We start from the raw sequence: 26,092 nt of genomic DNA on the forward strand, positions 1-26,092 counted from the left end.
AAATTCCTGTTAAGCTTCCACGGAACCACAGTGTTCCCCAGGGCACGGTTGAATAGCCACTGGCCTATGGGATCTTGTAGTGACTCCAAGGGATCTGAGGCTTCTGCTCCTGGCTTGGTTTCCAACTTTCTTCTGATACCCTACGGACTCTCCCTTTGTTTTCCCAGGCACCCACGTCATGGAAGGCTCTGGGCGAATGGTTGTTACAGCCGTTGGGGTCAACTCACAGACTGGGATTATCTTCACTTTGCTGGGTGCTGGTGGAGAAGAGGAGGAAAAGAAAGACAAAAAAGGTAAGGTATTCCCTCTGGCCTAGGTAAGCCATTCCCCAGTGCATATCTGTAGCCTTTGTGACACATTTCAAGTCTTCATGTTCAGGTCAGTCATTTGTTTACCAATGCAAAAATGACATGGTCAGTCTCTCTCGGGTCTGTCTTTCAACAATGTTTTCAAAATTGGCCAGCTTTTGTCCACAATGTCTCTCATCTGTGTAGTATTAAGTCAATGCACACAATCATGGTTACAACATAATAGGACCTCACTACTTAGATATTGCCTTCAAGGTCGTCAAATTCATTCAAGTGCCCTCAAGTTTAGAATCATCCTGCTGTCCTTGGTTATACAAGCAGAGCTGTGCCTTCAGGCATTCTTTCCCTAAAGAATTCTGGGCACTGTCGTTTACCTTTCAGAAACAATTTCCAGCCCTTAACAAACTACAATGCCCAGAATTATTTGAGGGAAATAATGTGACTCAAAAGTGCTGCAAAAGTAGAATGTGGACAGAGTCAATATCTCACACAGTACTATATTGCTGCCCAGATCTTTCCCTGAATCGGCTGTTTAACTTACACTATTAAACATGTTTAATTGGTCAGTAGCACTGGATACCAAATAAGTATTTTGTGGGCTGTAGATGTTGACCTGTTGTTCCTGGATAGCAGTTTAAGGGGTTTCTTACAGTGGTGGAGAGCAGACTCAAACTTGAGGGCTGAGACAGAACTGCACCTCTGTTGGGCTCATTAAGTCTCCTGGGCCCACCAGCTTTTCTGGCTTTGTCCCTCACTTTACCACCTTCCCTATCTGAATTGGATCTTGCCTCTTTCAGTCCCTACTACCTTTTCCTGTGACTTCTCCATCTGTGAAACCAGACACAGCTGTTACACAGACCTTGCTCATCATTCCTGCTTTTGTCTAACATGCTTCACTTCTTGACAGTCTAAGCCTCTCTTCAGCTTACCTAGTTCCCACATATTAGGCAAAATGGCATACAAAAATGTATTTATTTGAAGAAATCTACACTAAAATACTGATGAACTTTCACAAGAACTTGTGTGTTTTTAAAAAAAGGAAATAAAAAATTGAAGCAGAAATGCTTGACCAGCCAGCTCTGCTGCCAGCCCTCCTCTCAATTTCCCCATCATCCCTTTGCCCTATTGATCCAGATCCAGGTGCAGGTGCAGGTCACCTCTTTTCCCTGATGTAAAACAGTCCCATCCAGCTGTCCTTTGGCACAAGTGTCCTTTCAATGTTCTTGTGGCGACATAGGAGCTGCTTATTCATAGGCAACTCCTCATGCAACTGGGAGCATTTAAATAGCCCAGCCACATGCAGAGAGGTAAACTACGAGGGTCCTTTGCACAGAAAAGGTGCTGCTCCTGGAGCAGGTAGAGGGTTTGCTGATTCCATGGGAAAGGCCCATGTGATTGGGCCATTTAAATGTCCTCTCAGTTGCACATGGATAAGTGACTCCCACACGGCCAGGAGAACATCTAAAGGGCATCACAGTGTAATTGCATTTGACTCGGCACTCTTGCTCAACATTGTTGACTCATCTGCCGAATTATGGCTCATCATTTTTGGAGTCTGATTCAGAAAAGAGACTGGTCATGACTCAAAGCCTTCGGCGTTTGTCTCTTTATTGTTGGGCCTTCAGTACAAGAAGGGTTCAACTCATTAACTACCTCAGACCCACATAAGGTGTAGAAACACTGAAGTAACTCCACTCAATCACTCCCAGCTCAACAAGGTTCCAGTTTTCAAGGAAAATAGCTCTATAGGACAAAATCTTTTCACTCCTCCCAGTCTTCTCCTTCTGTTGTTTCCAACAGGCAGCCTAATTCTATACTTCCTCAAGACATTAATATCTTAATCCAGGAATGTCCAACCAGTCGATTACGGGCCATTCCTTGTCGATCCTTGTTGCCCCCCCCCCCAAAAAAAGCTACACAACTCTGCTGGTCTATCGTTCCCAAAAACCGTGGAAGGGTTGGGAGCTGGGGACACTGTTATGCAGTGGTTCTGCTCCTTCTTCCTGGGCCATGTCCAGAAAGTAGTGTTGGGGTGAGTGTTTGGACCCCTGGGTGCTTACTTGTGGGGTGACTCAGGACTCCGTCCACTCTGCTGTGCTTTTTATATAAAGCCACTGGGAGAGATCATCAGGCGGTTGAGGCTGGGTGTTCACCAATATGTGGATGATACCCAGCTCTACCTCTTGTTTAAATTGGAACCAGTGAAGGCAGTGAATGTCCTGTGTGCCTGTCTGGAGGCAGTTGGAAGATGGATGGCAGTCAATGTATTGAGGTTGAATCCCCACAAGTACTATTTATGGGGGACAGCGGGTGAGTAGGTGTGGGGGACTCCCTGGTCCTAAATGAGGTAACTGTGTCCCTAAAGAACCAGGTGTGCTGCCTGGGAGTCATTTTGGACTCACAGCTGTCCATGGAGGCCAGATTAATTCTGCATTCAAGACAGCTGTTTACCAGCTCCTTTTAATATGCCTGCTGAGACCCTACCTGCCTCTGGACTGTCTCACCAGAGTGGTTCATGTTCTGCTTATCTCCTACTTGGATTGCAATGCGTTCTATGTGTGACTACCTTTGAAGATGACTCAGAAACTACAATTAATCCAGAATGTGGATGCTAGACTGGTGACTGGAAGTGGCCGATGGGAACATACAACACTGGTCCAAAGACCTACATTGGCTTCCAGTATGTTTAAGAGTGTTTGTGCTAACCTTTAAAGCCCTAAATGGCCTCAACCCTGTATACCTGAAGGAGCATCTCCACCCCCATCAATCAGCCCAAATGCTGAGATCCAGCACCAAGGGTCTGGATAATAACCTTCTGATGGTTCCCTCACTGTGAGAAGTTAAGCTACAGGGAACCAGGCAGAAGGCCTTATCAGTAGTGGCGCCCGCCGTGTGGAACACCCTCCCATCAGATGTCAAGGAAGTAAACAACTATCTGACTTTTAAAAGACATCTGGAAGCAGCCCTGTAGAGGGAAGTTTTTAATGTTTGATATTTTACTGTGTTTTTGTATTTTATTCGAAGCTGCCCAGAGTGGCTGGGGCAATCCAGTCAGATGGGCGAGGTACACATAATAAAATCATCATTGTTATTGTTAGTACAGTGGAACCCTTGTTCCCGAATGGCTTAGTGGCCAAACAAATCGGTTCCCGAATGCCACAAACCCACACGTAAGTGTTCCAGTTTGCAAACGTTTTTTGGAAGCCAAACATCTGATACTGCTTCCGCGTGAGTGCAGAAAGCTCTTCCAGCCAACTGGAAGCCATGCCTTGGTTTTCAAATGGTTTCAGGAGTTGAACAGACTCCCAGAATGGATTAAGTTTGAGAACCAAGGTATCACTGTAGTAGTATATAGATCCGTTCCAATCTGGGTTCAGGCCTGCTCATGGAACTGAGTTGGCCTTTGTCAGATGGATGACCTCTGCAGAGAGCAGGACAGCTGGAGTGTGTCCTTACTCCTGCTTCCTGATCTCTTGTTGGCATTTGATACCATCAACAAGGGCTGGGCAATATCTGGTTTTCAACATTGTGATATATCACCAGCTAACCATTGCAATATAGTGAAATAACAGTGTCTGAAATAACACAGGGAAAGGCTGAAAAAGCAGCTGGGCTGTGGAGGGAGAGAGGAGCAACCAGGAGGAAGGGAAGGAGGCTGTCCACTTGCTTCGGCAAAGGAGATCCTGCCCCCGCGCTCCCTCCCTCCCTCTGCAACCCAACCTCAGCAGAGAGAGCCTGAGAAGGTGCTCCACCTGCCTGCCTGCCTGCCTGCCTGTGTGCTGGCCTTTGCCAAGCGGAGCAGGCTGCCTCTTTCCTCCTGACTGACCCAGCTTGCTCGGGCAAAGGCTGAGTAAGGGAGTAAAATGCCCTGTGCTGGTGGCAGCCAGGGAGCCACAATGTATTGCCAGCTCAAAAATTCTGAAGCCAGTATCACGATTTGAACTTCATACCAGTTTCAGACTGTTATTGAACTGAAATATCACCCAGGTCTACCATCAGCCTTCATATCCTCCTGGATCAGCTCTGGGGAGGAGGAAATTGGAGCACTGTGTTTCGCTGGTTCTGAACCTGCCTTCAGGACCAAGCCCAGAAAGGAGCATTGGGAAAGGAGGGCCTTTTGGCCCCCTGGCGGCTGCGTTCTGTCAGTTCACCCTGAAAATTTATTTATTAATGTTTTGTTTTTCTTTTCCCTGATCCCCACCACGTCTGACCCCTCTTGCACTTCTTCCCCTCCTCTTGCACTCCAACCTTCTCTTTCCCATGGTCCCTTCTTTCATTCATTTCCCCTAGACGCTAATGCAGAGACTTCCGAAACTGAGAACAAGGGGGGTATGTGCAGAAGGGCATATATCTGCGTCTCAGAATACATGCATACGCTCCCAGACAGGCCAGCCATGCATGCTAGACATGCATCCATGACACGTATGTCCCCACCAGTGAGAACATTAGAAGAGCCTGGCAGGTTCCGGCCAGAGGACCACCTGGTTCAGCAGCCTTGTTCCTCTCAATGTTCAGCCAGATGCCCCTCGGAAGCTCACAAGCAGGGCATGAGGACAGCATCCCTAACACCACCGTCCTCGTTGCCCTCCTAGCAGCTGTCAATCAGAGGCATGCTGCTGCCACCCCACCATGTGACACTGACAACATGCATTTCTAAGCATTCCCCTTCATCCTTACACATTCTTAGAAGGCAGCAATTCCTCCACACACATAGAGATGCACACACTAGGCCACAGCTCCCTTGAAGGGGCACTGCTGTCAGCTGTGATTGCAACACAGACAACCCACACTGCTGCCATTTAGGTTATTTGCGTGCTTGCTTGTTCATTACCTGCCATCCAACTTGCCGGAGGCGCAACAGGGTGGTTCGCTGCAACATTGCAACAGCAGCACAATCAATCCTTTTTAAAGCAGCACCATTAAAACCAAAAAGGAAACCCTGGCAGGAGATCCCGGGGAATGCAGTTGATGCTGTCAAAGCCGCAGCAGTTTATAATATATGGGCAGGGATGGAGGAGGAAGCAGCAGTGCTTGGATCTCACCTGATGGGAGCCAAGTGGATCATCATGACCAGATCACAGAGCCCACATTAGAACTCACAATCCTACCAATCTGAGGGCCCAGCAATGCCAGCCTTGGTCCTCTGCCAAAAGCCCCTCCCGTCTTTAGAAAGCTGCAGAAGAATTCTGGAGCAGCTGATGTGACAGATCTTCTTCTTGCTGCTGCTGCTGCTGCTGCTTTCAGTGGAGCGAAGCAAGTTCCCCTAAAAATACCAGTATCTGGTGACCTTCTGTCACTCTCTGAGGGAATTGTATTGGGGGGGGGGCGTGGCTGCATCCATGGAAACACTGCATCAACTCCAACAGCCAAACCACAGAATCAGTAGCAAAAGTTCACATATGTACATTCCCATTCTCTTGCAAAATAAGTAACATTTTACCAGCTTTCTAAAGGTCCTCATAGGGCAATATTAATGGGCTTCCCTAAGAAACATCCTCTATAGTAGGAAACATGCTGTTTTTCAGTGCATTTCACTTTAAATAACCAATAAACATATGCATATCTGTTGCTGTATTAATGCACACTTCATTATATCCATGTATTCTGCATGTACATCCAGGGCTTGCTATGGGTTGAGACAGAGTCAGTTGCTACCCCCTCTTTTTCAGTGGGATCTGAAGCTATCCCATTTCTTTTCAATGGATGCAGTTCAAGTCCAGCCTAACCAGACACTAAACTGTCCCACTTCCTTTTCTCTCTCACCTTGAGCACTGTGCACTAACAGTAACCCGCCTTAACCAGCTCCCACCCTCTGCACTTCTACAACCAATAAGATATCCTTCTTGATCACACCCAGCCTGGGCTATGTGTGTGGTTTTGTAGTGGGTGGAGCAGGAAATCTGCTAACTGACTCAGAAATGGAGCATTCCAGATTAAGTCCATTTTCTTTCTCAATAGATGCTCTGCCTGTCCATATGTCCTTGTAAAGTCACCTAGCCAGCTTCTTCCATGGGGCAAAGTGGGATGGGGTGGGTGTTTGTCAATGCCCATGCTGTCTCCATACTGTGTGTTCTGTGCTGGTGCCGTGTTGTCTGTTCTCAAGCGTTCTGTGTTTGCGTTCCCTTCTTCTGTTGTAGGAAAGCAGCAGGATGGGGCAGTGGAGAATAATCAGAACAAAGGTAAAAATCCCGGGACACTCCCCCAACACATTTTGAATGCCTCCCCTGTAGTTCTACATTTAGCTGGAGTAGTATCCATAGTGGAAACAGTTAGTCATCACCAGGCTTTAACAGACTGATTCTAGATTTCCTAGCCCTATATGTAATTTGCATTCAGAAAACTGACATGTTTAAACAAAGCAAAGCAAGACCTTGTGTGACCAGAGGCAAAAGCATGCAGAGCTCCTGTTAGGGTTGTTATCTCTTGAAATACATGAGAGGTGGAGCTGGGTAATAAGCTTGCTAACTTGGGGAGCAAAGCCCAGAGCCAGCCTGCAATGGAGACAGGAGCAGAGCCCAGTGAGGTTTGGGTAAGTTGTGGGCAGAGCCCATACATTCTGAACAAGTCTAGCAGTTGAGACTTTCTCATTTCAAGGCAAACGAGAAACCTCATTGATTTGTGACATGCACCATAACTGCACAAAACAACTTCAATTTCATACATTACAAGGGTGGTATATTCAAATGAAGTGCTGTTAAAATGTTCTGACACATGTAATACATTATTTTCTTAAAAATTCACAGTGAGTTCCTGATTTTGGAGGTCTTCAGATGGTAACCCTTGGTAGCACCAACACAAAATATTTGTATTCACCTAGCTGTACAGCTTAAAACACACACATGTGAATGAGGACTGAGGGGTAGAGTGATTTTGCCCCTTGTTTTTCTGGCAACTGACCTAAAAATCATAAAAGGTAGCCAAGCTGTATTTATCCTGGTCAGTTGGCAAGCGGGTACAATTTTTCCAACCTTTGCACGCCAAGCTGCACCTCTCCACATTCTTCCTTCTGTGCAATTATGAAAGCAAGAGGGTTGATCTCCTTCTGCCTCTGGTCACACTAAGAGAGTCCTTGTCCTGCCACGTGCTGCTCAGAATAAGCAGAGCCAACACAACCAGAAAAGTTCCTGTAGTTGTTACAAAAGAATAAAAATATCCCCTGTTTACAGACAGGGGTGTACCAAAGTGCAGAGATTGCATATATTTGTCAGTTATGGAGCTGGAATATAAACTCAGAGATTTTGGAACTCCAGTATTGGACCTGACACTCCTATGGTTCACAGGAAATAAGCATCTTGTACAAAGGCTAGTGGGAGAGTGTTATCAAAATACATGCTGGCATGTCAGACAGTGTTGGGTATTTAGAATCACAAGGGATAGGAGTGGTGTGCATGTGTGCGCACGCATGCACGCCTTTGTTTCTCTTGGTTCAATAGCCATGTATGTAAGTATTCGAAAGTGCTGTCCAACTGAGCACAAGCTTTTTTCGACCTACCATGTAAAGAATTGTTCACCTGAATTGTGCACTAGAAGGACTTTCCTATAAAGGACTCTAGGAATTGTAGTTTTGAGATTTTTGTCTAAAAGATCTCATTCAGGGAACCACAATTCCCAGAGTTCACTGGGAGAGGCTATGACAATTAAACTATATTTAGTTCCACTGTCTCTAAATGGGAGATATTCCTGTGATAAGACTGCACTAGAGTGGCTGTATATATTTTTGGACAGCTGGGATGTATTGTGGGTTGAGAGAAAATGCGAAAGAGGCAACAAGAGACAGTGTGGATGCCTGTGTGTGCTGCCTTCTGCAGACAGATCTGAAACTGGTCCTCTAAGAAACCAGCTCTTCACTCGACTTTACCCTAGGAGGAGGCAAATTCCTATTTCCCCCAAGGAAGCATCTGGAACAGGGGAATGGAACATCAAGCCAGGGGTCAAATCTAGCTTTCCACTCCTCTGTGTCTGGCCCTCAACAGGACTCCCCCCAGGCCACACTCCTCGCTACTGCACCCCCTCCTCAAGTGCATTGGCTGCTTGAATGTGTCCATGAACTCTTGCTTGCCTCTTGCTTGCTTGGGGGGGTATGAGAGAGAGGCGGGGACTCCGGGGTGGTTATTGCTGTTCTTTTTTGCATGGCTGGAAAGTGGCAAATTGTACAAAGTCACACCTGTTGGCCCATGGGCTTTTGTCTTTGGCCCCGATCATCAGCAGGATGCGGCCCCCAGAAGGGGAAGGCTTCCCCATCCCTGATGGCACCAGATGTGCTGCAGGGAATGGAGCCCCACTAGAGCAGTCAGGGGATGGGGCTGCCACTTTTTCTGTGACCCAGACCCTTGTGAAACAGAAATTCAGCTGGTGGGGTTTTTAGGGGGGGGGATATATGTGGAAACGGACACGGGTGGCACTGTGGGTTAAACCACAGAGCCTAGGACTTCCCAATCAGAAGGTCGGTGGTTCGAATCCCCGCGACGGGGTGAGCTCCCGTTGCTCAGTCCCTGCTCCTGCCCACCTAGCAGTTTGAAAGCATGTCAAAGTGCAAGTAGATCAACAGGTACCGCTCTGGCGGGAAGGCAAATGGCATTTCTATGCGCTGCTCTGGTCCGCCAGAAGCGGCTCAGTCCTGCTGGCCACATGACCCGGAAGCTGTACGCCAGCTCCCTCGGCCAATAAACCGAGATGAGCACCGCAACCCCAGAGTCGGCCGTGACGGGACCTAACGGTCAGGGGTCCCTTTACCTTTACCTTTATATGTGGAAAACCTCATCTGCCATAGAATTTAGAGTTGGAAAGGGCCTTGGAAGTCATTAGAGTACCCTAAGGGAAGGGCTGTAGCTCAGTGATAGAGCATGCAAGAAGGTCCCAGGTTCAGTCCCCACTGGCATCTCCAGGTAGGGCTGAGAGAGACTTCTGCCTGAAATCCTGGAGAGCTGCTGCCAGCCAGTGTAGACAATACTGAGCTACATGGACCAAGGGTAGAAGGCAGCTTCCTGTATCATCTTATCCAACCCTCTGCTCCATGCATGAATCTTGCAATGGCAGCACCCCTGACAGATGGCTGCCCAGCTCCTGCTTCAGTATCTTATTTCTAGTGCCTCAGGACGCTGTTTAACAGCACAAGAGCAGGATGGATTTTTTGTTTGTTTGTTTTTGTTTTGTTTTGTGTCAATCCTAGCTGTAGGATTAATATGACAGTAGGGTGGGACAGATATTCTTCCCTTAAGGGTGAACCAGTGTTTTGCTCCCCCCCTCTCTCTGTAGCCAAAAAGCAGGATGGGGCAGTTGCCATGGAGATGCAACCCCTGAAAAGTGCAGAAGGTGGTGAGATGGAAGAGCGAGAGAAGAAGAAAGCCAGTGTGCCCAAAAAAGAGAAATCTGTCCTGCAAGGGAAGCTCACCAAACTGGCTGTGCAGATCGGGAAAGCAGGTATGTTGGGATGCCGTCTCACAGGACCAAGCAGAGCGACCCATGCTGAGAAATAGCAGGAGGGTGGCCTTTCTTATGGGATGGGGAACAAGATGCAGCTAGGACTTTGTGCTCTGCATGACAAAAAGAAATGAATTCCTCTTCTCCTTCCCGCCCCCCAAAAAAGAGGAAGAAAAGCAAGTTCTGCATGAATTTATTTCCTTTTATTTTGAACAATTTATTTCTCTCTTTTTACACTTTTGATCATTCCTTCAGGTTTTATCAATGTTTGGGAGGGACAATGAAATGAAATGTCTTGGTTATTGGAGCCCCAGCCAGAAGCAATGAAAACCATATTCAGCCTCTCCTCTGTCTTCTGAGGTTTCAGCAGGCATTGACCACTTTGAGGCATATCGCCATAACCATGACAAGGACTAGAAACAGAGATTCTCAGGAAGCTGAATTTGACACGCAGCCTTGGTGGTGGTGCCCAATGCATCATTGGCCTGCCCCATTTTGGAGAACTCTTCCAATTAGTAATGTTGTGTGACCCAGTCCCCACTTTGCTCTGCGGAGAAATGGGTCTCTCCTTAAGCCTTGCGTGGTCTGGTCCAGTGGTGGACCTACATTCTGGGGGCCCTGAAGCTTGAACTATTGGGGGGGGGCCTTCACAACCAGCAACAAGGTCCAGGTAACCACTGCTATCTTCTTCAATGGGGTTGTTCCATGGCAGATCTCCACAAATCTTCTGTGAGTGCGATTTTTGGTATCCGCTTAAGTACTTTCATGAACTCATTGTTATTCATCTCAGTGGTCTTGACCTGTGTTAAAAAGGGGAAAGAATTAGCAGCCAACTTAACGCAATCCTCCACCTTGACAACTTCTGTGCTGCAGACTCAAACTTGAGATTTTTGAAATACTGTGTATACAACAAAAAATTAGTAAATTTGAGTTGTACTAGACCCATTTTTTAAAGCAATGTGCACTAAAGTCACTTCTGGGGCCCCTCAGAGATTAGGGACCCTGAAGCTTAAGCTTCATTAGTTTCATAGTAGATCTGCCTGGTCTGGTCATTGAGAGGAGACAATGGGCACTTGGCTGCCTCAATTGTCTAGAATGGAAATCACACCTAACTCGCTAAGGTGAAGGTGGGAAATCAGGTTTTTCCGATCTGAGGAAGGTCAAAAGAACTTTGTGAACAAAGAGAACTGAATAGTGTTTACCGTATTTTTGGCACCATAACACTCATTTTTTTCCTCCTAAAAAGTAAGGGGAAATGTCTGTGCGTGTTATGGAGGGAATGCCTACGGGTGGCATGCCTACGGATTTTCCTCCTCTAAAAACTATGTGCGTGTTATGGTCGGGTGCGTGTTATACAGCGAAAAATACGGTAGTTTGAATTTGGGTAGCAAAAAAGTGGTTAAAAACTCAGTTGTTGCAGTGAGGCAGCACTGATCAGCTGTTTGCTTCCTCTGGCACCTCCATAAATCAATTTGCATATTTGTAAATAACAAGTCTCCAGTGCTCAGTTCTCCAAAAATATCTGTGACCTGTGAAGGCTGCCCCCAATTTCTCACTGCTCAACTTAGATATGAAACAATATAAAAGAGGTTACCCGTTGATCCTCTTTCTCTTCCACCCCATCACCCTGCAAGTTTCTGAACATTTTAATTCCTTTGCCTTTCTAGATAGCCTGCTCCTATCAACCCTTGTCTTAGCAGAAAAAACTGACGTGGCTTTGGGGACTGAATGAGTAATGTGCAAAGGGGCCTTGCAAAGGAGACTTAGGATGTGGACACACTTCCTATCTGTAGTGCAAAAATGTAGTTTTTTTTTTAATATGGAATCATTCATGCTAATCCTCAACATAAATTCTAGAATGACCCTGCTGCCCGCAAGAGTAGGTGGGATTCCTTGACAATGTGCTTGAAATCCCTCAGTTAGGTTACCCACACCTTTTCCTTCCTGCACATGCCCCAGGTGAATGAAGAATTGGTAATCGTGACCTTGTTAGGCCCACAACAATGTTAGGCAGGTGTGGATACACCCTCATTACTGGGACTGACTCCGTCCATTTTCAAATGGACATGGGAGGGGTGAGGTATATTGCAAAATCAATTTGCATTGAGCCTTTATTTTTGAAACTGTGAAACAGTGGCGTAGCGTGGGGGGTGCAGGGGGGGCTGGCCGCACCAGGCGCAACATCGGGGGGGCGCTCGCACTCGCAGCTCTCTGCCCCTACCTGGCTCACTCTCTCTCTCTCACTGCAGTGCTGGCTGTGCGAATCCGATCCGAGCCGCTGGGTCGCCACCCACTGTGGAGGGGGTGGGTGCCAGGCGTGCGGTGCGGAGAGAGAGCGAGGGACTATCTGGGGGAGGGACAGTGCAGCGGCCGCCCAGCACAGCGCTGAGCGCGGGAGAGAACCACACCAGACCAGACCAGGCAACAGCAAGAAGAAGCTGGCAGTGGCGGCAGGTTAGGGGTTAGGGGGCGCAAATTACTTGCCTTGCCCCGGGTTAGGGGGCGCAAATTACTTGCCTTGCCCCGGGTGCTGACAACCCACACTACGCCGCTGCTGTGAAAAGCTATTTTCAGGGGCATAAAATGTGCAATATGTCCTGAATGTGTGTAGACTAGATAGGAAAAAAAAAGAGATCGACACAGCCTTAGTTTCAATTCCTCGTGTTCTGGCTTTAGAGCCAGAATATTCTTAAAGTGTGGAACTTGGGCTGGGTGGGTTATCACAGGTACTCAGGCGTAGGTCTAATTGTCACACCTGATTGTTCGTTTCTCTTTCTTTCTCTTACTCCTGCCAGGGCTGGTGATGTCAGCCATCACTGTCATCATCCTGGTTCTGTATTTTGTTATTGAGACATTTGTAATCGATGGGAAGGCATGGTTGGCTGAGTGCACCCCTGTCTATGTGCAATACTTTGTCAAGTTCTTCATTATTGGTGTCACTGTCCTGGTCGTGGCCGTCCCTGAAGGCCTCCCACTGGCCGTCACTATCTCCTTAGCCTATTCTGTGAAGGTAAGAATCAAATTTTCTGTGTCTGGCATACATCACAGGTTTGGTATCCTTCCCATGTGAGAGACTGTCTCTAAAATACCAGGTTGGCAAAGGTAGTGCCTTCTGATAGTCATCTCTTACAAATTAAGGTATAGCATTGATTTGAAAGACTTCCATGGGAGTTAGATGCATGGTGTTTTAGATCCTTCTGTGTTTTGTTTCTGCTCTGCCCTCAGTACAATATCTGTTAGATTCAGTCAAGAAGAGTGCCAGGCGTGGGGCCTAGCTTACAGAAGGTCCCAAAGAATCTGGGCCTGACCTTGATAAGGCCGTAGACATGCTAGACAGGAGGCATAGTCATGAACAAGCTACAGGTCAGGAAAACAGGAGTGTCCATTTCCCCAGGTCAGGAAGGCTGCAGCTTAGATGGGTCTTGTTGCTTCAGCAATGCAGCAGCTCAAACTGGAAGCTTGTATGGGAGCTGGAGGCCCACCAGGCCCTGGTCCAAGCAGTTGTCTCCCTGCACTTCCCCATCCCCTGGATAGCCCCATGTGCAAGCATTTCAGCAGCATCTCTGAAGTTCCTGCCCAGCTCTCTGTCTCCATTGCTCCTTGACCCTAGAGTGAGAAATAAGGGGCAGAATGGCAACTGGTGTAAGGTATCTCCAGTCCTGGGGCAAATATGTCCAGATGTGTTGGTTGTTGGAGTCATTGGTAGTATGAAGATCGTTGGAGGGTCCTGCTCCCCTTGGTCCTCATCAGGTTCAAGGTCTGTGTCGGCTGAAGCAGAAGAGGCTGGAGATCAAATACTGCATTAGATATATGATGTAAAGGTAGCTGGTTCAGGGCTAGTATGATGTTAGGCAAAGCAAGAGAGAGTCTTCATTGCTGGCTGATGGGAAGCATTTTTCAGATGACCTGACATGCTTAGAAGGAATGGCTGGTGCCTCAGCATATTTTGGGATGTCAGCTGACTGTGGGGTCTTCTGTGGGGTCAGCTGACAGCCTAGATGGTAGCTGACTGTGGGAGGTCCTGGCTCAACACACACCCCTCAGCACCTTAGAGGAAGACACTAGGGTACAGCTAAACTCCTGATCTCATTCTTTGACTGCAGAAAATGATGAAGGACAATAATCTGGTTCGACACCTGGATGCCTGTGAGACCATGGGCAATGCCACCGCCATCTGCTCTGACAAGACAGGCACCTTGACCACCAATCGCATGACCGTTGTGCAGTCCTACATGGGTGACACTCACTACAAGGAGACCCCTGACCCCAGCAACCTTACACCCAAGAATCTGGATCTGCTTGTGCACGCCATCGCCATCAACAGTGCCTACACCACCAAGATACTAGTGAGTGGGGGCCAGGGATGCCCCACTGCATCCTCAGGCTAGATAGGCCAATGCTGCAATACTACCTTTGGGTGCCAATTGAATGTTAGGGCAGCTCAGAAGGATGGAACTCATAAATGTTGTGGAAGACTCTGGCATATTCTCTTGGTCCATTGTAAATGTTATTTTGCCCCTGTCATTTATAAAGCAAGGGAGAAATATCAGTTTTAAGAGCTGGTATGGCATATGAGGATGTGGGTGGCGCTGTGGGTTAAACCACAGAGCCTAGGACTTGCCGATCAGAAGGTTGGCGGTTCGAATCCCCGTGACGGGGTGAGCTCCTGTTGCTCGGTCCCTGCTCCTGCCCACCTAGCAGTTCGAAAGCACGTCAAAGTGCAAGCAGATAAATAGGGACCGCTCCGGCGGGAAGGTAAACGGCGTTTCCATGCGCTGCTCTGGTTCACCAGAAGCGGCTTAGTCATGCTAGCCACGTGACCTGGAAGCTCCCTCAGCCAATAAAGCGAGATGAGCGCCGCAACCCCAGAGTCAGCAGTCAGGGGTCCCTTTACCTTTATGGCATATGAGTGAGATAGGATCTGAACCCTCCGGATTCCTTGGGTTTACCTCCTTGCAATCTGCTTCCCAGACACTTTTCCCCCAGTTAGAACAAAAAGTGTCTAGTAGATTGGCATAGGATTTTTCCTTTTTATGTTATTGCAGGATGAACAATAATGCTCTTTTAACTTTCTGATGTGTTTTTGCTTTTGTATTACACACGCTTTCCTAATTGTAAGTAACTTTGAGATATTTTATGTAGTAAGCAATGAATAAATGCAATGATAATCATAAACATAAACATAAATAAAATAAGGAAGCGAGCCTGCAGGAAGATAGACAGAGGATTTGGGGAGGATTCAACTCTCCTCAGCTGCATTCTGCATACCGTATTTTTTGCCCCATAAGACGCACTTTTTCCCCTCCAAAAATGAAGGGGAAATGTGCCTGCGTCTTATGGGGCGAATGCAGGCTTTCGCTGAAGCCTGGAGAGCGAGGGGGGTCGGTGCGCACCGACCCCTCTCGCTCTCCAGGCTTCAGGAAGCTCTGCGCAACCCTCGGGAGACCGGCTCCGAGGGTTGCGCAGAGCTGCCTGCAGTCCCGGGACCAGCGCAGCTCTGCGCTGCCATCCGGAGCGGGGCGCTAAGCTCCGCCCCGCTCCCGGTGGCCGCGCAGAGCTGCCTGCGGTCCTGGGACCAGCGCAGCTCTGCGCTGCCATCCGGAGCGGGGCGCTAAGTCCCGCCCCGCTCCGGATGGTGGCGCAGAGCTGCCTGCCATCCCGGGATCAGCACAGCTCTGCCCATCGCCAGCCCCACAAGCTCGGGGGACAGCGGGGAGGCAGAGCGTGCCTTCCCACTGTTCCCCGACCTGGTTCTTCCAGCCCCGCACCTGGGGGGGAAATAAATTTTTTTTCCTTTATTTCCCCCCCAAAAAAACTAGGTGCATCCTATGGGCCGGAGCGTCTTATGGGGCGCAAAATACGGTACTTACGTTGGTTACACAGCTGTATTTCTGTTGTTGTGCTCCCCAAGTAACCCTGGGAATTGTAGTTTGAGGACACTAAGAACTTTTGATCTGAAAGTTGTAATCCACTACAGTTCCCAAAAATCCATGCGGAGAGGAAGCCACAGTATAAATGTATGTGTAGATATTCCTCCAAATTCAAGGCCTGTTGCAGGGCTGCAGTTGTGGGATCCCAAAACTTTTAGTTCAGCCCATTGGCGGAGGAAACGGATGAGGCTTGGAGAACTGAAGAATGAGGTTCTCCTTTCTTATTCTCTGCTTCCTCCAGCCTCCAGAGAAAGAGGGGGGCTTGCCACGCCAGGTCGGCAACAAGACGGAGTGTTCACTGCTGGGCTTTGTGCTTGACCTGCGGCGTGACTACCAGCCTGTGCGTGAACAGATCCCTGAGGAGAAGCTCTACAAGGTTTACACCTTTAATTCTGTCCGCAAATCCATGAGCACCGTCATCTGCATGCCTGATGGTGGCTACCGCCTCTTCAGCAAAGGCGCTTCTGAAATCGTCCTTAAAAAGTGAGTCTGCGCTCCCTTGTATGAGTTTAAATGATGCCCACACAAGTTGTTGCTACTGCCCCGGAATTAGCTGAGTGCTCTGAAATTTGCACCAGCATAACAACAACACTTGAGAATAAACAATAATGTATGTACAGTATCATGCAGTCCTTTGGCAGCATCTCTGCCCTGCTCTTCAACTCCAAAAATGCTTTCAATGTTGCTCACAATTTAAAACCAATGAAAAGAGCAAATTTTACTAAAACAAGAAAGCCGCAGAGAAGTATACATCACTAATGGCGGTGATGTTAGGGGACACAAAAAACTCAGTAAGTTCAAACAGTTTCAAATTATATTTTAAGAAGTAAGGCACATAAAAAGGTCTTCACATGGGGGAAAGGAAATTTCAGGGCACTTTTGGACTACTGGATGTCAGTACTGTACTGAGAAGGTTGCCTTACTTCAGAAGGCAGTGAGACCATTGAGAATGTCCAGAAGTCAGAGCCTGGTCTCTGCAGCCACAGCAGGTGCTATGATTCTCCAGCATCTTGACTTCACCCCTGGAGGTGCACTCCATTGTCTATTGCAACAGATGGATGCCAACAAAAGTAATCACACTGGAAGTGTTCCCCATCTTAGATTTGTGCAGCTGCTTATTCCTGCCTAATTGTAAAACCTTACATTTGGCCCTATATTGCAATTGATATTGTTAGTTTTGGTCCAGTTCTCCAGTCTGTTAAGGTTGTTTTGAATCCCAATGCTGTCTTTGGTGGCATGGGCTATCCCGCCCCCAGTTGGAGATCATCTGCAAATTTGAGGAGCATCACCTCAATTTCTCTATCCAAGTTGTGTATTAAGATGTTGAGCAACAACAGGCCTAAACCCTGAGACACCCCTTCAGGAGCAAGTAATAAGGAGCCTGGTGGACCAAGCTGCTGCATATCATGTGTGGCAAAGCTGCATATTCAAGAGAAAATAATCCTCTGTAAACTGTTCCTCTTTGCCCCTTTTCCAGGTGCACAAACATTCTCAACAGTAATGGGGAGTTGCGCACCTTCCGGCCCCGTGACCGAGATGAAATGGTGAAGAAGGTGATAGAGCCCATGGCATGTGATGGACTGAGGACTATCTGCATAGCCTACCGCGATTTCCCAGCAGGGAAGGAGCCCGAATGGGACAGTGAGAACGATATTGTAATAGACTTGACGTGCATTGCTGTGGTGGGAATTGAGGATCCCGTGCGGCCTGAGGTAACAGCTAAACTAGGGTGCCTTTTCTGTGAACAAATCCCTGTCTGTCCTTTGGGACTCACAGCCCATCCTGAGTGTTTTCTGGGTGAGGAGAATTGATTCCAGTTCTAAGATCTCAGACAGACAGGACCCCTGCTAATAACAATGACAAAAATATGGATTTCAACCACTTGCATGATACAGTAGATAGTATGTTGGACTTGGACCCAGGGAGAACTTTGCTAATGCTCCATGAATGCTGCAATTCTGCTGAATGGCACAACAACAACAACAACCCAGAATTTGTTGCAGAATTCAGCGTCCTAAGAATTTCTGCTTTTATAATTTTAGGCAAAATGGGCATCATGTTTCTAGCTCTCATGGCAGCAAAGGCATAACTAGCAATGCCTACTGAAATTTTAGAAGCCAGAGAAATGGCTAACTGATTTCCAGTAGTTGGAGAAGGAATTCCCATCATTAGCAAAATTAGTAGAATAACTTGCAAATGTAAGAAAATTTGTGCCCATTTCCTTCATTTGAGTAATATATAGAAGTCAGCTTTACATGGCTTCTTGTTTGTTCCAGGAAGCACCAAGAGAAAAGACCCAGAAGGGGGTTGGGGAGAGACTGATCCTCTCTGGTAACTTGAGCTCCCTTTCATGCATGTGAGGGAATCAATAACTGTATATTACAACAAAACCAGCTAGCAGTTTCAATATGGGGGCAAGTGATCGCTCAGCAAACATGTTGAATTGCAGAAAATCAACGTGAGCCCTGTGCCTCCTTTGCAGGTGCCAGATGCCATTCGCAAATGCCAACGTGCCGGCATCACAGTTCGCATGGTGACAGGAGACAACATAAACACAGCCCGGGCCATTGCCGCCAAGTGTGGCATCATCCAGCCAGGGGAGGACTTCTTGTGCATAGAAGGAAAGGAGTTCAACCGGCGGATCCGCAATGAAAAGGGAGAGGTGACTGAATAAATTATTTTAAGTGCCTGGAATGGTGCTGCTCCTAAAATTCCAGGATTCTATGATTATCAACAGCAGTGCAAAGTGACAGCAGATTTGAGCCTTCATTTCTAGACCGTTCATCATCTTGGTTGCCCTCCTCTGCACATGTTCCAGCTTGTAAACATCCTTCCTAAATTGTGGTGGCCAGAATTGGACACAGTATTCCATCATCATCACTTTTACTTTGTATACCATCTTTCTATCTTACAATAGCCAAAACCAGGCGGTTTACAAGCTGAAGAAACAAAGAATGTACACCTTATAACAATCCAATGCAATACAATACAAAAATGTGATAATAAAACATAACTTTAAAACACGCAATAAAATATTCCAGGTGTAGTCTGACCAAGGCAGAATACAATCGTGCTATTATTCCCCTTGATCTGGTCACTAGACTTCTGTTGATGCCACCTAAAATAGCTCTTCTTCTTCTTCTTCTTCTTCTTCTTCTTCTTCTTCTTCTTCTTCTTCTTCTTCTTCTTCTTCTTCTTCTTTGCTGCTGTTGACTCATGTTAAGCTTGTGGTTCACTAAGATCCCTAGGACCTTTTTCACATTCTCTCCTGGTCAACCTTATGAGGGCCACATGCCAATGGTGGGCAGGGCCAGAGGCAAAAGTCGGGCAAGTATTAACTGTGACTTTTACTTTTGCACAGCAGGCTAGTTTCTTCATGGTCACACACCCCTCACCATCCTCTATCCAGGCAAGCAAGTAGCATTGTCAGAGTTCAAGGACAAATTGCAGCCAGGCAAAAACACTCAGTGAGGGCTGGTGAAGGATGTGGCCTGGAGAGATTATTGAGGGTCAGGTACAGAGGTTTGGTGGGCTCCAGACCTGAGGCTTCTATTCCCTGGTGCAGACAGCACTGAGCTAAACCAATGGTCAGACTTAGTGAGGCAGCTTCCTGTGTTCCTTTTTCTCTCCTCCTTTTTTGCACACCAGAAGAGGAAGTCAGAAGCTTTTGCATTCCGTTTTTCAGTTTTGAACAAACCACAGGGAAGTTTTCCCAGCTCTGCAGCCTACTTTTCCTGCAGGGAGGAACATTTAAAAGAATTGAATTCTTCTTCCAAAATCGACAGACTTTTACATTGTTTTGTTATATTATTAGCTGCCCTGATAGGTCATACTTAAGGGTGGTGTATAGATCCTTCTATTAATGAATGAAATATGCAACAGTGCAGCCCAGTCTACGGCCTTATTTCTGCCTCAGTCTGCAACAAGTGTGCTCTGTGTCTGGGAAGGTCCAGGGTCTCAGGAGCAGAGCACGTGCTTTACATGAAAAGGGTTCTGGGTTCAGTCTTTAGCGACTCCAGGTAGGACTGGGAAGACCCTGTCTGAAACCCTGGAGGGTCACTGCCAGTTGGTCCAATCAATACCAAACTCTATGGACTCAATAGAAGGCAGCTCATGTCGCTTTATTAGTGAGTAGTTCTTACTTTAGGGTTACCAGACATCCCTGGTTCCCGGGGACAGTCCTCGGATTTGCAAATCTGTCCCTGGACAAATTCCATCCCAGAATGTCCCTAGAGTTGCAAATCTGTCCCCGGGAAACATGGCAGCGGCAGCCTCAGCAGCCCAGAGCCAGTCTGGTTGCGCAGTTGGCTCTAGCTGGCTTCAGGAGCTGCCTGCTGCCATCACCACTGCCAAAGGTGAACCGGGGACGTCCAGCGGTACAGATCTCCTGCCCCCTTCCCCCTTTGTTTTGACAAATCGGGGGAGGTTCAGGAGTTGCAGGCTGCTGGCCGTTGTCCAGCAAGGCACATGGTTTCTGTGCCAGGCAAGGTGCAAAGCCCTTCTTTTGCATCCTGCGAAACATAAATGCGCAGAGTTTTTAAAAAACTGGGCAACGGCCAGCCACCCGCGACTCCCAAGCCTCCCATGGCCTGTCAAAACAAAGGTAGAAGGGGGGCAAGAGATCAGGGAAGGCTTGGGAGTCACTGGCAGGCAGCACGCTGTCACCGAGTTTTTTAAAAACTGCGCATTTATGTTTTATAGGGTGCGAAAGAAGGGCTTTGCACCTTTATACAATATGCATGTGTGCTTGGGCCCAGGGTCTTTTGCCTCACCATCCCCAGTACCTGTTGCTACTCAGCTTCAAAAAAAAAAGTGTCCCCAGATTCATTGAAAAAAATCTGGTAGCCATATCTTACTTGTCTCTGCCTCTCTGCCCTGCAGATAGAACAAGAACGCCTTGATAAAATCTGGCCAAAACTGAGGGTTCTGGCTCGATCGTCACCCACCGACAAACACACCTTGGTGAAAGGTAAGAGATTGCCAGTCTCTTTGCCCTTAGTCAATGCAGGGAAGAACCACATGGGGTGGTGGGAGTCAGGACTTTCATGGGGTCTGGTTGTCATTTTCAGCCGGTGAACTCCAAATATGCAGATCAGGTTATCTAAGTCTTACCCATATATGGATGCAAACTTCTCTGTAAAGTCACTGGTATTTATTTGGATGTGTAGCTCACTCACTACTAGCTAACCCACATTCTTGCCCTTGAAGGCATAATCGACAGCACTATCGGGGACCAGCGCCAGGTGGTTGCTGTCACTGGTGATGGGACGAATGATGGACCAGCACTCAAGAAGGCCGATGTGGGTTTTGCCATGGTAAGAGATGCTGAACTGAGTTCCCTGTGTCCACAGGGACATTTCCTTCACATATCCTTTGTCTGTGGGGTCTGCAGACAGGGAGGGAAATGCTTGCCCACGTAGAGTGAGGACAGTTTGCCTGCCCTCGCTCTGAATTGGCATCACATAGCCAGATCCCATTGGCTACATGTTGATGTTTTGTCACTGTCATGCTAGTTCTTTGATCTCCTATTAGCTGGAATCTCATAGCCAGGAAGAAGCCTTTGTGTTGTATCCAGCTAACCTTTCTTCAGAGTAGACCTGGTGAAATCAATAGTTTTTAGTTAGTTAGTTAGTTAGTTAGTTAGTTAGTTAGTTAGTCAGTCAGTCAGTCAGTCAGTCAGTTAGTCAGAGTAAAAGTTCATTGAACACAACCCCTACTATTGAAAATAAGCAAATAATGGTGCAGAACAAACAGCTAATTGAAAAGTGAACAGACCTCAAACAAGAGTGAAAATGGAGTTTGAGGATTCAGGCTGGTGGTTATTCTAGCCCTTAAAAGCACTATTTTTACATCAAAAATGTTCAAACATGAAAATTCAGCACATCCCTAATTTTAACCTTGTTAATCTTTAAATTTATCATACAGCACAGGCTATTGAATTCAATCTCTTCCTTCTGAGTGGACATGTATAGGAGTGCTTTGAAAGCCAATGAAATGGACTCCATCAGATTGTACAAGAACTGAGTAAGATTTGGATCAGTGGTAACAGCGCTGCTTGAAGGGCCAGCAGCACTGACTGCAAAGCACAAATCTATCTTGCACATTGAAACTCCTGTGATTTTTAAACTAGTAAAAAGGAATAGTCCCATTTATACATATTCTCTCTCCAATATGGAAATATCTCAGGATCTAAGAATTTCTACAAAAACCTGTGTTTGTGAATCCTGTATGTATAACAGTGCAATGACATGAATCGTGAAGCTAATGTCCTTTTGTTTCTGGAGTTGCAACAAAAATGTGCACTCCCTATATTTGCATTCAATTGATGCAACTTTTATTTAAACTTTGTGGTCCAGGAACCTGCTGCATAAATATGTATGATCCTGAAAACAGCAAACATTCAGAATAAAGGTACAATATTAGTTTACGAAATTTTAAACTCTGATGCTGAATTCACTTTACAGGACCTGAAATGTGGAATCAGGCTACCCAAGTATCCAATCCAAAAATATATCAAAGAAATCTCACTAGATAGCCATGTGCATTTTTGTGCTGCAGAAGATGTCTCAGAGCCTACTGGTCTCAATAAAGACTGACAAAAAGGTGAATCCCAAGTGCAAAAGCAAAATGCTGGGGGCAACTGTTTAATTATTTATTTGAAGCTTTTTTTACCCTGCTCTTCAGCTGAAAAGGCTCCCAAAGCAGCTTACATAAACTCAGTAATGATAAGAGAGCCCCTGCCCTCAATCTAAAAGACAGGACGCAAAAGGGAAAAGGGATGAGGAGGGAAGAGGACAATAAGCAAACTCAGGCACCAGTTCTTAAAGTTGCAAAGTTCTCGTAATGACCAGCTGAGGTGGAAACAGTTGAGAGGAACCACATGGAGCTGGTCTCCCAGCAGAGCTGATGGAGTGGCCCTGTAGTCTCATCTCTCCTTCTGCTGCAACCTGATGGAATGGCTGCTTCTAGTCCACATCTTGTGGGACATGTTCAGTCATTGCTCCTTCGGAGGATAATTTCTATATAACAAGTTGGTTATCAGTGCAGTGAGCAATTTCACCTTTACAATTGCCAAATATTTTGTCATATCCCAGAAATTTGCACAATGAGTGAATCACAAGAAGCCTGTCCTGGAAGAACTTCTGTAACTGCCAAACAATTTCTCTGAAAATTCACTAAATTCCATTCCATTCGTATTCCATTTGTCAGTGCGAGGAAAAAATCAGTATATACAAATGAGAATTCCTTGATCCAAATTTGGGGCAAGTACTCTTTGATGAGAGAACCCCAATACTGTAGAGATTTTGCATGCACAAAACATGCAACAAAGTAAAGTGTGGAAATATAAACTGTAAAACCTTAAGATGTGCCCTGTTAAAGTGAGTTCTGAAGGTTCCCTCTTCCCCTAGCATAGAAAAATACCATACATTTGGTAAGCTAAAAATGGTGTACTTATAAAGTCCCCCATGATCAGATTCATGTGCTTTATCCATACAGCATTCAGAAAAAGTTGCACAGGCAGTAAAACTTGGCTTAGTTACAAAGTGGTATAAGTTTCTAAATTATTGGTATAGGAACTATAAGTGGTTTGGTGTGCAGTCTGAGCTGGAGCAAGCAGCTTAAACCTCTTCACACCCTGAGCTTCTCAGGTAGACTGGAGAAGAAGAATAGGCCTGATTACCTATTTCCTCCCAAGGTAAGGGAAGTGGACATAGCTAAGCCTGGCAGGACAGCTTACTCTATGGTATTAACCCCTTCAGGCATTAATTAGACTTAAGCATGTTGATTATATGAGGCTGGTTATCCCACACCAGTCATAGATAGAAGAACAAAACAGCAAACATAGGTTGCTTTTTTAAAGACAGATAATTTGGGGAAAATATGAATACCATTCTGGAATGCTTTGGTGGTAAAATATTGCAGTGCTCTCTTATATATCCCATTAGGTACAATACATCACACCCTTTATTTTAACATTTGTTTTTTATGTTGTTTTAAATTTAAAATCGATCAAACTAAGATAATACACATGCCTAGTGTATTGTGGGAATAATGTAGATGAGCAAAACATGTGGGATGTAGAGGGAAATGAGAGGTTACTGTCAGAGTGATGGTTAGGCAGGCTTCTAGGTTGGCAGGAGAAAGGAGAGGTTAAAATATGTTCTATAGACATTTCTTTGCCAGCGCAGGCGCATAGTGGAAACTGGTATTGTGTTGAATTGGGCCACAACTTTGATTACAGGAAAGAGTAGGTTTGGCTCAGGCATTGGGCATGTTTATGAACCTGGTGGGGTCAGCCTGTGTTGGGGAGTTGCCCCCAACATGGATTGGGTGCCATGACCCCACACAGGCCACCATGGGGCAAAGTGTATTGGCCCATTGGGCCCCCTGTGGACTGCTGGACAGAGTCACCCCTCCTGGACCCCTCTAACAGGGTACTCCCGTGACTAAGGATCCAGCCCAATGCCTTATCCGCCAAAGTTGTTACTGTTGCTATGAGGTAGGCAAAAATCTGCAAGCTGGCCAATTTGCTTGCCCAGGAGAAAATTCCTTCCTGGCCCTGAATATGGCAAGTGAGTAAACCATAGCAAGGTCCATACACCACACGCCTGTTCCTCACTTGATCAGGCCCTAACAGACAGGGTGGGTGGCTAGGGAAATCCAGCCTGCCCCTTGCCACTCCTTTAAATAGGCTAGGAGTGGGCTGGGTGCACCCCCAAGACCCTGCCCCTGATTGGCCTTTTGGGCATTGCCTGCCCATATCTGAAAGACTGTCGCAGCCGGAGGTGGGGTGGCACCAGGTGACCAACCCCTCCCCTTGGCCGCTGAAGAAGATGGCAGCTTCTCTGGACCCACCACAGCCATGCCATGTGGCAAATGTCGCCCACCCAGAGCCCCAGGTGAGCAGTTATTCTCTGTTAACATCGTTGCTATCCCTTCAGTTTACGGATATGTTCTGCAGATGTGTGATAAATGTAAATGAAGACTTAACATTGAATATGCAATTAAAATGCAGCTACCTGATGAAACACAAATTCCGCAATCCGATTAATTATGTAAAGCAAATAAAACTGCATGCTTCAAATTGCACAGGGATGGAGGCAGACTAACCAGTTAGTTGAACACAGATCCCACTGAAATCAATTGAAGAAGTTAGTTGTGTGACATATCTTAAGCCTCATTTATTTTCCTGGGGGAAATGCAACTACAGTCATAACTCGAGTTGAATGTGCTTTAGGTTGAGTGCTTTTGGGTTGCGTTCCACGGCAACCTGGAAGTAACGGAGCACATTACTTCCGAGTTTTGCCCCTTGCGCATGCGCAGACGCTCAAAATGATGTCACGCGCATGCGTGGAAAAAGCGAAATGCGACCCGCGCATGCGCAGATGTGCCGTCTTGTCTTACATTCCGTTCAGGATGCAAACGGGGCTCCAGAACAGATCCCGTTCGCATCCTGAGATACCACTGTAATTTACCTGCCTGGTTACCACCCATAATGTATTATATTCCCAGCAGTCAAGTTTTGAAAGTGTTCAGAGTTTTCTGGCAAGGTAAATCTTGACATCCAAGAGGAAAGGAAGTGGTGGAGAAAGGCATGAAATTTGTGGTTGTGTTGTTGGTAGAAAAACTTAACAGGTTACATCTTTTCCAACAAGAGACAATGAAGGCAGAATCAATTCAAGCTCCTGCAGAAGAAGTCCTTCTCTGAATTGCTGGCTTGGTCCTTGTGCATCAGTGAGGCTAAAGTGCTATTATAAAGTTGACCCACTGGGCCCAAGGGAGAGAGAGGGTTGAGGATGCTTATCATAAAGTACCCTTCGTTTTGTGCCATTCCCAGGGCATAGCAGGCACTGATGTCGCAAAGGAGGCCTCTGACATCATCTTGACTGACGACAACTTCTCCAGCATTGTGAAGGCAGTGATGTGGGGGCGCAACGTTTATGACAGCATATCCAAATTCCTGCAGTTCCAGCTCACAGTCAATGTGGTGGCAGTCATTGTGGCCTTCACTGGCGCCTGCATCACACAGGTAGGCTTCATTGCTGTGCAGTAGTGGCAAAGCCTAGAGGAGGCTGGCCCATGAGGAGGAAGAAGACACTTGCCCCACCGACCTCAGCCTGCCCTCAGCCAGCCCCGGGAGAGGATTTCTGAGTGTGTTTGATGCGATGTGCTTAGAAACTTCCCCACAAGTAGGAGCCAGCCATATCAGACTTCCTGATTGTGGGGACCATTTCTGAGGTGTGTAAACCCTCTTCACCAACCTGCATAGAGATCTGACGTGTGTGCCCTGGGACATTGGGGATGGGGTGCTTGTATGTCCCTTGTATGTTTGTTCCCATCCCTGCTCAACTGCACGTCTAAGCAAATGCCTGCTGAACATAGCTAATGTTGCCCGAAAATTAGGAAATTACACATTTGGGAGTTGTAGGTATA

At 46.8% G+C, this 26,092-nt stretch overlaps 1 protein-coding gene across 8 annotated transcripts in view; it reads left to right on the top strand.

Moving 5' to 3' along the window:
• ATP2B3 (ATPase plasma membrane Ca2+ transporting 3) overlaps positions 1-26,092 on the top strand; it is a 120,382-nt gene that overhangs the window by 64,274 nt on the left and 30,016 nt on the right. For 4 of the 8 annotated variants that reach the window (XM_081177202.1, XM_081177199.1, XM_081177196.1 and 1 more), the window contains 12 exons: positions 168-293; positions 4,599-4,637; positions 6,446-6,487; positions 9,564-9,728; positions 12,524-12,738; positions 13,832-14,074; positions 15,900-16,141; positions 17,136-17,370; positions 18,141-18,320; positions 20,540-20,627; positions 20,867-20,973; positions 25,497-25,688. In XM_081177202.1, the coding sequence (XP_081033328.1) occupies positions 168-293; positions 4,599-4,637; positions 6,446-6,487; positions 9,564-9,728; positions 12,524-12,738; positions 13,832-14,074; positions 15,900-16,141; positions 17,136-17,370; positions 18,141-18,320; positions 20,540-20,627; positions 20,867-20,973; positions 25,497-25,688 (1,874 nt within the window). The remainder of the gene's footprint in view (positions 1-167; positions 294-4,598; positions 4,638-6,445; positions 6,488-9,563; positions 9,729-12,523; positions 12,739-13,831; positions 14,075-15,899; positions 16,142-17,135; positions 17,371-18,140; positions 18,321-20,539; positions 20,628-20,866; positions 20,974-25,496; positions 25,689-26,092) is intronic. The other 4 variants (XM_081177200.1, XM_081177197.1, XM_081177201.1 and 1 more) reach the window with 2 other exon arrangements.

Source organism: Podarcis bocagei (assembly GCF_964188305.1).
Source record: "Podarcis bocagei genome assembly, chromosome: 17".
In the NCBI taxonomy this organism is placed as follows: domain Eukaryota; kingdom Metazoa; phylum Chordata; class Lepidosauria; order Squamata; family Lacertidae; genus Podarcis; species Podarcis bocagei.